This window comes from Eublepharis macularius, chromosome 2 (assembly GCF_028583425.1).
Source record: "Eublepharis macularius isolate TG4126 chromosome 2, MPM_Emac_v1.0, whole genome shotgun sequence".
In the NCBI taxonomy this organism is placed as follows: Eukaryota; Metazoa; Chordata; class Lepidosauria; order Squamata; family Eublepharidae; genus Eublepharis; species Eublepharis macularius.
The window spans coordinates 139,264,471-139,277,553 of NC_072791.1; the positions used below are offsets into that span (position 1 = coordinate 139,264,471).

Sequence of the window (13,083 nt, forward strand, 5' to 3'; positions counted from 1 at the left end):
TTATTCAAATTATCCATTATTTGCATATTTTGAACCATCTCAGAGTCTGTTCAGTATTTAATGAAAGAAAACCTTACTCCGCCCTGTTCAGCAACACCTGTTCTCATTTGTTCCATCTGCACACAGATGTCCTTTAAAGCAGACACAATCCTATATCTATATCTATGGTAAAATGAATAACATATTCCATTCAGCTCCTGGTACTGGTAAATAAGTCATAAATAAGTAAATCAATAAACTAGGATGCAAAGGTTAAATTACAGATGGTTTGGAGTCACTTGCAATGTTATTTCCTCATTGTGCAGTCAAAGGAAGACTGTGCTGACACAGTAAGTGAAGAAAAGAGACTGTTTGGCTTTTCCTAGCTTTTGGGCTTATTTTCCATCTACCTCATGGCTCTTTTCAGACAGTCTTGTACCTGCATGGTCTTCCTGATGGTGACAGCAATTCATGTTCAGGCACAGATATCAGGTAACTAGATTCTAAGGGTATGGGCAAACTATTTGATATGGGTTTCATTTTTAAAGCAGGAATGGCTGTTTAAATTAAGGTTCACTAGCAAACAACAAAAGCCAGAAATGTGGTTCATTCAGGAAATAAATGTCCTGTGCATTTCAATCTGAATTTTTTGCCAGGGACAAACTCTATATATTCTTTCTAACATTCTAACTAAAGAATTATAGAAGATCTTTTACTGTCCAAGTTAACAGTCTAGACAAAAACCTGACAATTTTAAAAGAAATTGATTTTGCTTTTGAATTAATTAAAAATTAATTTAAATAATTTGAAATTCCTTATATGAAAATGAATAATGTTATATTTTGCTGAGAATAATGAAGTCCTTATTTGTTATATGGCCTTTAATGTGTCCCTCCCAATTTATATGGCTGCAGATTCTTCAAAAAGGTTGACAAAATTATTTTTTAACACTGAAATGGTGATACAAGCAGTAACGTGCATTCAGGTCAAAAGGCAAATTGTCTCACACCTGTTTATTGTCAAATTACCTGTAACATTTGCTATTGAATGCTGTCATAGACAAGAGTGAAAAGCCCTAATTGAATTCGTTTTGGTAAATCTTATCCTATTGTTTGGTAACTTTGCAATTTCACTTAATCAAGATTTATTTTTTTTGTCTCACTAGATTGTTCTATCCGTAATGACAATCCTCATATAGAGGAGAACAACCTTCCTGGGCATGTGGTTATCACTATTGAGAAAGGCCCTGGTGTCACAATCACAATTGATCCTGAAACAGAGCATCCTGAATATTTTGAGATTAATGGCACACAGCTAATCTTGAACCATTCGTTGGATTATGAGGTAATTCATTGGAAAACCTACACAATTATGATTAGGGATTAATGGCATAATCTAGAGGTGGGCACGAACCGGGGGGAAAACGAACCATGCGGTTCATGGTTCCTCCCATTTCACGAACCACAAACCATGAACTTTCATGAACTTGCCTCAGTTCCCGAACCAGTTTGTGGTTCATGGGGTTTAAATGCCCCTTTCCCTACTGCTGCGAAGTGACAGGGAAAGGGGCATTTCACCCTGGCTTGGATCAGCTGCTAGTCAGGGAGATCCCCGACAAGCAGCTGATCGGGGGTTGAAATGCCCCTTTCCCTGCTGCTTCACAGTGGCACAGAAAGGGGCATTTCACCCTGGCAGGCATGGATTGACTGCTTGTAGGGGAGATCCCTGACAAACAGCTGTTTTAGGGGTTAAATGCCCCTTTCCCTGCTGCTGTGTGCCAGCTGTTCTGCTTCCCATGTTTGCAGGAACTGCTGCTAGCTTCCCTGCCACTTTTTCCCAAAGGGCTATGAAAACGCTTGGTTTTTATTGCCTTAGGCAAAGCCTGAAACATGCCTGGAAGGAAGGGGAAAGCAGCTATTTAATCCTTTCCTGGCTTTTAAAGCCAGGAGGAAAGTGCAGTAATGTTACAATGTTGCAATGTTGTTATGTTACAATATTACCACGTTGCAACACTTTCTTGCCTTTGAAAAAAAAAAGAGAGTGTGTGCATACTCCAAAGGAGGAAGGGAAAACCAGCCATTTAGCCCTTTCCTGGCTTTTAAAGCCAGGAGGGAATAAGCAAACTCCTGCAAACATGGGAAGCAGAACAGCAGCACGCAGCAACAGGGAAAGGGGCATTTAACTCCTGAATCAGCTGCTTGTCAAAGATCTCCCTGACAAGCAGCTGATCCAAGCCCATCTCTGGTTGCCTAGGAAACTGATTTATCCGTGCCAGGCTGTCTGCAGTGACGAATTGAAAATGAATCAAACGAACCAGCCTAAAGTTCATCCAGGTTTGTCAGAAATGGGCTCTGATGAACTGCTGGTTCGCAAACCATGAACCATCCCAGTTCGTGAGGAACTTTGGTTTGTATTTTAGTTCGTGCCCATCTCTAATAGCGACTCACCCCCATATGGGGACCTTGTGATGACACTCAGGGTAGGCTATGATTGCCAACCTCCTAGTGGAGCCTAAAAATCTCCCAAAATTACAATTGATCAATCATTCAACAAAAACAGCTCTCTGTCAAAACTGGCTTCTGCAGGATGAATGTTGCACTGACTATCAAAAATAGCAACTTGTCAGTTTTGGTTACCGGTGATATATTTTGATGATAGCTGGTTTGTTCTGCTGCTGTTGCTGCTGTTTTTTCCCATCAGGAACACACAAGAAACCAGGACTCTGAACATGCACAATATGGGGGCGGGGGGTAATGGTTTGGGCTTTGGGGGGTACTAACTATACTGTCAGAGTTGCTATCAAAGAGTTGCTCTCCTCCAAATTCTACAGCCAATGACACAATTCCTCTGAGTACATTCAGAATGCATTAGGGCACTGGTAGCTTTCTATTAATGAATGAATATAATGGTAACATATTCTTATGGCTATGCAATTTCTGTTGCACATCCTGTCAGGTTCCTGCCATCTTCCTCCTCAGGCTGCCTTTCTGATGAACAGTCCATTTCCATTGCACAGCTCATCAGAATGCGGCTCTCCCAGCGCGGCAGAATGCCGCTGGAGCTGGGAGCCGTCCTTTGAAGCCCCGCCCGGTGGAACGGAGACAGTCTCCCTTCCTGGGCATCCGGGGCTTTGCTGGGGGGGGGGGGCGGAGCCAGGAGCCATTTGCTGGCTGCTCCGCCCTTCCCCAACTCCAGTCTCTTCGATCGCTCGGAGAGGCAGGAGGCTTTTTGCTCCAGGCTTCCCCGAGCATCGAAGGGTAGGCCCTCCGCAGCAACAGCTGCTCGTCGGGAGGGCCTTGGAGCAGCGATAGCAGTCAGCTCTTGGAGGCTGTCAGAGGCGGCTGGCGGCTGCAGCTGCAGCGCACAATACAGGCCAGGGCTTCAGGGCCTGTTGGGGCTAGAGTAATTGAGCAGTTTAATTGAGCAGGCTGGTGGGGCACTGGGGTGGCAGGCAGCTGGGCTGTATTGGAGGGACTTTGGCCCAACTTGGGTGGGGTCTCTCCCCTTAATAGTTGTCTTGGAGAAAGTGGGTGGTGAGAGCCCTCTCCCCCCCCTCCCACTCACACATAAACCCCTCTTCCTGCCATAAGCCTGTTTGTTTCCATTTAGCCTCCCCACCACCACCGGCAAGAAGTAAAATAAAGTAACTTAAAAACAGAGCCGGTGTTCTTCACTTTGGCTTACTGGTAAAGCGGCACCTAAGCCTATATTCTTGTGGGCCATAAAAGAGGGCCTGTCTCTGCCTGATAGCCATTCTGTTAGCAGGCAGATTTGCTCAGGGCTGTGCTCGGCGCCATCTTGTGGTGGAGAATTACTGGTGGCCTGTTTCTGCCTGACAGCCATTCTGTTGGCAGGCAGATTTGCTCAGGGCTGTGCTCGGCGCCATCTTGTGGTGGAGAATTACTGGTGGCCTGTGGGGGCGCGAGGGTCTAAGCAGAGGCTTGACCCTTGCGGTGGCAGGAGATTTTGGGAATACGTTGCGGGCCGGTGAGCCCCTCTGGCATTTCCCCATGCGTGGGGTGCAGGGCTGCCAGGATGGCGGGATGCTTTTGACGGCTCCTTGCTAAGAGGGCAGGCGCCTGAGGGGATCCCCAGGAGCAAGGCCTAACCTCATGTTTCACGGCTGGGGCGTAAAGGGTGCTTGAGGGGGGATCCAAGGCCTGGCTGCCGGGTTCCAGCCATTCAGGAGATGGCCTATACCCGGGGCAGTGGGGCTCGCCCAGACAGGCAAGGCGGTGGTCAGTGGTATGACCCCAGGGCTTGACCTGTACCGCTTAGTTAGCTCTTGCCGTGCATTACATTTATGGTCATTTTAATAAACGCCCCTTTATTCCAAGCCTGTGTCTGTCTCTTCCTTCCGGCTGGGGTTTCAATGCGGCTCTCCCAGCGCGGCAGAATGCCGCTGGAGCTGGGAGCCGTCCTTTGAAGCCCCGCCCGGTGGAACGGAGACAGTCTCCCTTCCTGGGCATCCGGGGCTTTGCTGGGGGGGGCGGAGCCAGGAGCCATTTGCTGGCTGCTCCGCCCTTCCCCAACTCCAGTCTCTTCGATCGCTCGGCCCACCCACCTCACCCTATTTTAAGTGCAGGACTAGCTGGCTGCTGGGCTCAGAGCCAGGTAGGAATTTTTTCCTCTTTTCCCTGATTGGCTGTTGGGAAGGGGGGGTTTTCGCCTACCTTGCACTAATGGCAGTGGTTGAGTGATTGTTGGGTTGTGCTGTTTAGTTAATAGTTGGCAGGAGATTTTGGGAATAGGGTGCGGGCTGGTGAGCCCCTCTGGCATTTCCCCATGCGTGGGATGCAGGGCTGCCAGGACGGCGGGATGCTTTTGACGGCTCCTTGCTAAGAGGGCAGGCGCCTGAGGGGATCCCCAGGAGCAAGGCCTAACCTCATGCTAGTCGGCTGGGGCGTAAAGGGTGCTTGAGGGGGGATCCAAGGCCTGGCTGCCGGGTTCCAGCCATTCAGGAGATGGCCTATACCCGGGGCAGTGGGGCTCGCCCAGACAGGCAAGGCGGTGGTCAGTGGTATGACCCCAGGGCTTGACCTGTACCGCTTAGTTAGCTCTTGCCGTGCATTACATTTATGGTCATTTTAATAAACGCCCCTTTATTCCAAGCCTGTGTCTGTCTCTTCCTTCTGGCTGGGGTTTCAAACAGCATCCCATCATCTTCCTCCACAGGCTGCTGTTCCTGAGCTGTCGAAAAGATACAAACACCGGGAAGTTTTGGCTGCCAGTGGTATGTTCTGATAGCCATTGTTTCGACTGCTTTTTTTGTCCCTTTCTTTTGGCCTTTGAGCAGGAACATACGGGGGGGGGGGGGCGGGTGGAAGAAAAGATTTCTGGGGCCCTGGATGGCAACAGCCTTTTTACCAGCACCTGCTGCGGTGGTGTGCATTTGCCATCTCCCCTGTCCTAGGTAACTTCCTGTACTAATACAAGCTGCTTTACTGATGGTAGTTTGACTTAGGCTGTCCCTTTCATGGGTGTGCAGTAATAGTGACAGCTCTGTGATCTTGCTGTTTTGTCAGTGGTGCTCATAAAGGCACAAGTGCCATGCTTCAATAAGAGAGTTGGCAACTCCCCTCCTCTGACTTGCATCCAACTTTCCATTATTTTCTTTGTTAAATAAAGGTGTGGCCTGTTTTATGGCTGTATGTCCTTCATTTGAATAGGGTTGGGTAGTCGTTCCTCTTCTCCTCCTTAGTACTCTTAGCTATCATAAGCATGAAACACCCTGTTGGAGAAACCCCTACATAATGCTAGGAAAAGAGGAAGACCTAAAATGAGATGGCTTGACTCAATAAAAGAAGCCACATCCTCCAGTTTGCAAGATCTGAGCAAGTCTGTTAACAATAGGACATTTTAGAGGTCTTTCATTCATAGGGTCACCATAGGTTGGAGGTGACTTGATGGCACATAATGCACACAGCCCAAATCATCCTTTTCTTAACTCCGCTCCCCCCCCCCCTTGGTACAGGCTCAGTGGCCTTGTTTCCTGCATGTTCCTAATGGAACAAAAAAAAGCAGCAGAAACAACTGGTTATCAGAACATATCACTGGCAGCAAAAACTGCTAGACATTTGTTTCTTTCAGTCAGCTCAGAAAGTGGTGGAAGCTGGCAGAATGCTGTTTCTGTTCCCCGATGGCTTGGTTCTATAGTGTTTGGACCAGTGGGACCTTCTTGTTCCAAGTCCATATCACTGGACATCCTTGGTTGTCAATACCTAAAGAAACAAGAATAGCGAAATTACAACGCTGTATGATTGGACTGGTTTTTTGCTCTACTTACCTGTTGAACTTCTTCCTCACCAGCTGGACTATGTTATAAATTGTACCTATTGTAGATATTTTTGTAGACTGGAAGGCCTGTGGATTAATTATTTTTGTATGTATTACTGTATTTATTAATGTTGTCCTGAGTCTGAGGCTCATCCCCTGGACTTACCAGGAAGTGGGGGTGGGAGGCAGTTGGGGGACCACTACCCAGCCACCCCAACGGCCACCCTGGGCCAGCACGGACCACCAGGAGAGGGGGAGAAAGAGGCTACCTAGCCACAGGAAAGTGGAGCAGCTCCCAAGCCCCATAGGGTCAGAAGGAGAAGGTGGAAGCTAGCCAGCCCCACCCTCTAGTGGGAGACTAAGAGCCCTACTGGGGGCAGGAAGGACAGCCAGGAGAGGGCCAGGGCAGAGGGAGGAGGCACAAGAGATAGGGACAGCCAGCCCTCTGCCAGCCAGGCAGTTACCTTACCGGCAGGACAGCAGAAGCAGCACAGAGCCACGCCCCAAGCTGCAAACAGGGAGGAAGGGGATAATAGAGACCAGCTGGGGCTGCTGGAAGCTCAGAGCAGAGGAGGCTTGGCAGCCAGCCAAGAGAGCACACCTGTAGCTGTCCAACACAGCCCAATGAGCTACCACAGGTACAACTGCTTGGGGCTGTCCAAAGCAGCCAAACTAGCTACCTCCAGAGGCAACTGCTTGAGGCAGCCAAGGCCAATGCTAGAGGGCCAAAGAGGGGTGTGGCTGGCAGATAGGGCCAGGAATGAGGGAAAGGATATAAGGAAAGTCCACCCACAGGGCATGGTGGGTTGTGTAGGAGGAGCAGAGTAGGAGTTGTTGGAGGTTGGATGGAGAGAATGAGAAAGCGAGGAAGGAAGGTGGCAAAGGTGATGAAGGAGTAAGGTGGATGGTGGATGGTGGACATAGGGGCGGGGCGGGGCGGGGCTAGGTTGAGCAGACTTGCTGGTGGTCTGAGAGGGTGCATGGGTGATGTATACCTCCCCTCCTACCACAAAACGGGGTCCTGCATAATCCCTAGCGGCACCCAGATAATGAAGCCAGGTGCCCCAGCGCCCAACGCAGCAGTGCCTGGGGGGAAACCTGACAATTGTATTTATTGGAATGGTTTTTTATTAATAACACTTGGAGCACTTTGCACTTCCATAATATATAATTATAAAAATTTAAAAATTTAATAATATTGCTAAAAAATTGTAAATTGTTTGTGCTTGTTTATAGATCAGTTGATTCCCTCCAGAAGGGGTTTCCCTTGTAGGTTTGCAGTTTGGTTCCGGAGGTGCCCTCCCCCTTGCTCTTTTGTGTTCCCCTGGTGGAGGTAGACTCCTCTCCCCATCACCACTCATCTGGCCGGTGTGGGAATGGGTCTGCTGGGGCATGCTCCCTGCTCGGCTTGATGTCACTCCCAGGAGTGATGTCATTGTGCAGGCTCTGGGAGTGCTCCTGGGCTTTGCACCAGACTAATTCAGTCTGCTTGGGGGACCAAATCAGCCCAGCACAAAGTCCAGGAGCACTTCTGGGGCCTCCGCAGTAACGTCACTCCCGGAAGTAATGTCATCATGCAAAGTGTGCATGTGAGAAGAAACTACGGGTCCTCCCCACCACCAGGAAGGTAAGGGGACTTGGCAACCCTACTAGTTCCTTAACAGAAGGCTACCACAGCCCTAACGCAGTCTGTACGTACTCAGAGGCATTGTGTCTTTGGTTGCAGAATTTGAAGGAGAGATGGCAGCAGCTCTGTTCAAACCATGGTGGGACAAATGTTGCAGCTGTTTGAAGCCCAAACCATCCTCCTCTTACAAGCCCCCTTTCTATGCACGCTCAGAGGCCTTTTTCCTGCATGTTCCTGAAAGGAGAAAGCATCAGTAACAGGGTTAAAAACTGGCAATAAAAAAGCTGCACCTCTTGCTGCTTCAGTTGCTGCCACTGACCGTGCTCATTTGTAACTGGGCATGGTCAGTAGCATTTAGAACCAAATGTGACAGGGATGCTCTTTTTAACACTACACATCCTAATGCCACATCTTGTAAAAACCAGAAGTGACAGGACAGAAGCTCTATGTTTGGACATGAGTGGCATAAGTCCGATACATCATTTTGTAAAAATTCTCCTTGAGAGTGGAACTCAAAGTAAATTTGAGGCCCTTAACCCACATATTTTCCCACTGATCCATTTGTATATTATACCCAAAATGTCATCATACATTCTTTGACAGATTCTTCTGCTGCATTATATATTTGCATAATTATATGATAATCATTTGTACATATTTCGTTTTCAAAATCTGTCCTCTCTTGCTGAAATCCCCATTCTTTTTTTATCCAATTTAAACCTTTCTAGCAATTGCGCATACAAGAACCATTCACATTTATAATCTCTAGCTAATAATTCTTCCTTTGTCTTCAATTTACACTCCTCTTCCAAAAACACTACTATGTCTCCATAAGTCAACGAGTCCTGTTTTGTTTTCATTTCCTTTCTATAAAAGGCTTTTTGTAGTGAAATCCACAATGGCATCTTCAGGCAGTCTTGGGTTATACTTACTCCATATTCTCAGAATTCCTGGAGAAGGGAAGTGACCATAAGGAAGGACCTCCTGGTGGTAGTATTCTAGCTAACAAGGGGACAACAACAGAACTGGATAAAGAAATGGTCAGGAAGCAGCCTATCTAGCCATTCATTGCATGGAAGCACCACAACGCTATGGGAAAGCATCTAATCAGGAACAAACACCAGTATAGATAACCTTAGCCTGTTGCAGCCCAGAATAAAATCAGAGGTAGTAATAACAGTAATAATTAACAGTATGAATTAAATAGTAATAAAATGTATTCCATCCTGAGTTTTCATCCGTTAAATTTTAATTGAAAAATAATTGTTTTTCCTGTTACATCTGTGACATTAAAATCAACTTTTTATTGCAAAATAATTTTTTCCTGTTAAAAATCTGCCACATAGAAACCATAAGGAATTGCATAACTTAAGGGTAAAGTGGACATTAGGGTTTCCAGGTCTGTTTCCCTCCTGGCAGGAGGGAAGGGCCTGACATTTACCTTTTTGATTTCTTCTCACATGCGCTTTGCACAAGTGTGCTCCCGGGGGGGGGGGGCGGTGCAATGACATCACTTCTGGGAAATGATGTCATCGCATAGAGTCCAAGCGTGCTCCCACACTTTGCAGAGGGCCAGTTTGGGACCCCAGTGGGCTCAATTCAGGCCATTTGAGGCCAATTTGGCCCAGTGCAAAGCAGAGGAATGCTCTCAGGGTGACACAATGATGTCACTCCCAGGACTGACGTCACGCTGCCCAGGGAGTGCGCCCAGGAAGCCTATTCCTCAGACTCCCCCCTGGTGAGGTGAGTGGTGGCAGGGATGGAGAGGGAGCAAGGGATCCCGTGCCCCCACAGGGACCATGGCAGCCCTACATTATATACAAATACATATCATGATGAATCCTTGACAGATTCGTTTTAAAATCAACAGCAGTTCGTCAAATCCCATTTCTGATGAACCGCCATGAACTTTAGGCTTGTTCGTTTGGTTCATTTTTTGGTTTGTCACTGCAGACAGCCTGGTGCTGATCAATCAGTTTCTTAGGCAACAGGGGATGGACTTCCTGCATACCTTCTGCTGACCCGGAAGTGCTGATTTTCTGACCTGGATGTGACGTTTTCATGAACCAAATGAACCGGTTCACGAACCAGGAGCAAGTTCGTGAAAGTTCGTGGTTCATGAAATTTGATGAACCATGAACCACATGGTTCATTTTTTCCAGTTCGTGCCCATCTCTAGTCTCAGCAGCCTGCAAATCTGAACAGAAAGATGGTGACAAGAAGTGTAAATACTAAAATTTATTTAGATTTGTTCCATCCCAATGGACTGGGACAAGCAATACCATTTAATACATTAAACTCTTTGATATCCTCAAACTAAAATAGCACTAAAAACAGGATATTGCATGGCCAGATTTGGACTTTCTTTGCCCAGACTGAGACACATGTGAAAAGGGGAAAGTGGAATACACAATTAAGAAGGCAATCCTAAATATGTTTTTCTCAGACTAAGTTCCACTTAATAAAATAAGACTTTCTTCTGAGTAATTCTCCCTACGATTGCTAAGCAACTTCCATCTTATCTATCTTTCTTCTCCTTGAAAAAAGTGGATGTGGATTACATGTCAAGTTAAAAGCATTTTTGGCTATTGTTACATTCTCTGTTTCCAGGCTCAAAAGCAATTCCAAGAGTACAAGCCACAGATGAATATATAAGGGCATTCCCACCAATAGCCTGGTCCAATAGCCTGTTCACAATAACAACAACAACAATGACAACAATAAAAAGGTGTTCCCACCATCTCTGGTCCAATAGCCTGTTTGCCATAACAACAACAACAACAACAACAACAACAACAAACAACATTCGATTTATATACCGCCCTTCGGGACAACTGAACACCCACTCAGAGTGGTTTACAAAGTATGTTGTTATTCCTCATGACAATCACCCTGTGAGGCAGGTGGGACTGAGAGAGCTCTGAGAAGCTGTGACTGACCCAAGGTCAACCAGCTGGCTTCAAGCAGAGGAGTAGGGAATCAAACCTGGTTCTCCAGATGAGAGTCCCACTGCTCTTAACCATTACACCAAACTGGCTCTCTTAGATGTCAGGGTGAATTTTCCCATGTTTATTGAGCCTTTACAATAAAACAGAATGAGATACTGAATTCCACCAACCCATACATACCCTGAACTCCAGCAAGCAGGATTCCCCCCCCCCCAGCTATATGGAGGAAGCCATCAGAAAAATCTCATTGCTTACCTGAAACTGTTATTTTTGCAAGTGGCTGTCTGCATTGATACTAATGGGCTTTGTGCATTTCAGAACTCCATTTCAGTAACTTCAAGAACTACAAATTAAGTGCAAATATCTTTCTCCATGAACACAGGTCTGGTCCACACATAATCCAGGGAAAGAAGGTGCTCCTTGAGAGTATGGCGCAGCAAGAATGGAGAGGGAGGTAGCCAAGGAAGTGTGAATGTGACAGTTACACGTAGACAACCTTTTTCCATCTTCTTTGTTGTCTCTGCACATCACACTAATGGGTGTGTCAACTAGCAAGCTGATCTACCCGGTGGTATTATTCTTGTTTAGTTTTTTTATCATTTGGTCCACTATAACTGGTTCCTCCACTACAGCCAAATACAGGGCAAGCTCTGAGATACCTCTGGCAGAAAATATGGAGTTCTTATCCACTTACCGCCTAGGGCTGCCAGCAGACATGGAGAAAAATACACTGTAGAGGCTTAAGGTGAGGAAATGAGCAGTTGAAGCTTTCCGTGGCATGGAATTAAAGAACATCACCTGGTAGCATTCACTCAAGGCTAGATTTGTGAAGGCCTGGGAGGGGAAAAAATCAAGAAAAACACTTTTTATCAGTTCTCCCCACCCAAGGAGTTACCCCCTTTTTTGTGTCATGAAAATGTTTATGTAAGACATATTTTTAAAAAGACGATAATTCCTATGTAGACTGTAGATGTAGGGAGCTTCCATATGACGAGGATTCTTTATGGTGTTTTTACTGCTGAGGCATGCACATAGTTCGATCAAGATTCCAGACATGGGAGTTTTCTGCACACTTCCTTCCATCTTGCTTCTGTCTTTCACATGTGTTCCATAGCAACTTTGCATTGGTCTTAGGGATGCAGCTGTGATGACTCGCCACTTTTTTTGTTCATCATGCGTGTGCTATAGCATGCATGAAGAACAATGCTGTCTTAACATTTGAAATAGCGATGGGCATGGCAATCACTTGTGCAAAGTAAAGGCGTTACATGAAATGGTTTGATACAGAGCTTTCTAACTCATGTACTCACAGCAAAGTAAATCTTCACAATGTATTTCAATGTATTTCATATTTAAGATTTTCTTCCTGCATGAAAAATATTTCTATATTAGAAACACACCCTGAAAGAAGTGGTCCTCAGACAAGTGGGCAAGTTGCTCACAAGGTGTTTGTATTGAATCAAAGGACTCATGCTCACAGGGTGCTCAAGAGAAGTCAGCTGACCTTGCACTTGCAGAAGCTATTTACTGGCATTGATTCATCCCATATGCAAACAACATAAAGACACTTCATAAAATAGCATTTAGTATTGAACAAATACTACAGAACAAACAATAGCACTGAATAAATAATAGTATTGAACAACTTATCTATTCCATCCACTATGTCCTTTCTCTTGAAATCAATATATTAATGTAGTTTTCAAAATGTAGATCTGTACACGCTCATGAATTGAGCACATGTGTCAGTGCAGCATGTATGTATGTATATAGGGATGAATTTATTGAGGATTTAAGCTGTAAATCAGCAGAGTAGTATAGTTATATAACTGTGTGCCCATAAGGTGCTAAAATCCCACTGCAAATGCCCAAAGGAACAAAGAAGCCTAAGCAGCATGTCTGTACTACAGAAACATATTTTCACTGAAAATATTTCTTTTCAATATAGACTACATCAGCAATATATGTAAGGCTAAAGTGCTGGGATAATGGTGCGGTGGTGAGTAATTTTAAAAAATATTCCTTAAGCAAGTTGATTTTCTCCTCTCCTCTATTGTATTTGCACTCAGTTCACTGGGGTGGTGGCATAAAGGGGAATATCCAAGAGGCACCTGCAGAAGTCATACCAGCATATACACACATCTATTGTCCCAGTGCTATTCATGTTCCTAGGGGATTGTGTTGCTTTGTCTAAGGCCCAGGTTGAAGTACAGTAGAAACTTGTGCAACTGCTTTGACCAGAAACCCTGGTGG

General features: G+C 45.8%; 1 protein-coding gene across 1 annotated transcript in view; it reads left to right on the forward strand.

The window, feature by feature from the left end:
* Positions 1 to 346: 346 nt before the first annotated feature.
* Positions 347 to 13,083, forward strand: part of CDHR5 (cadherin related family member 5) — a 48,554-nt gene continuing 35,817 nt past the window's right edge. The window contains exons 1-3 of the mRNA XM_054972234.1: positions 347 to 471; positions 1,145 to 1,323; positions 12,779 to 12,829. Coding sequence (XP_054828209.1) covers positions 393 to 471; positions 1,145 to 1,323; positions 12,779 to 12,829 — 309 coding nt within the window. The 5' untranslated portion in view covers positions 347 to 392. The remainder of the gene's footprint in view (positions 472 to 1,144; positions 1,324 to 12,778; positions 12,830 to 13,083) is intronic.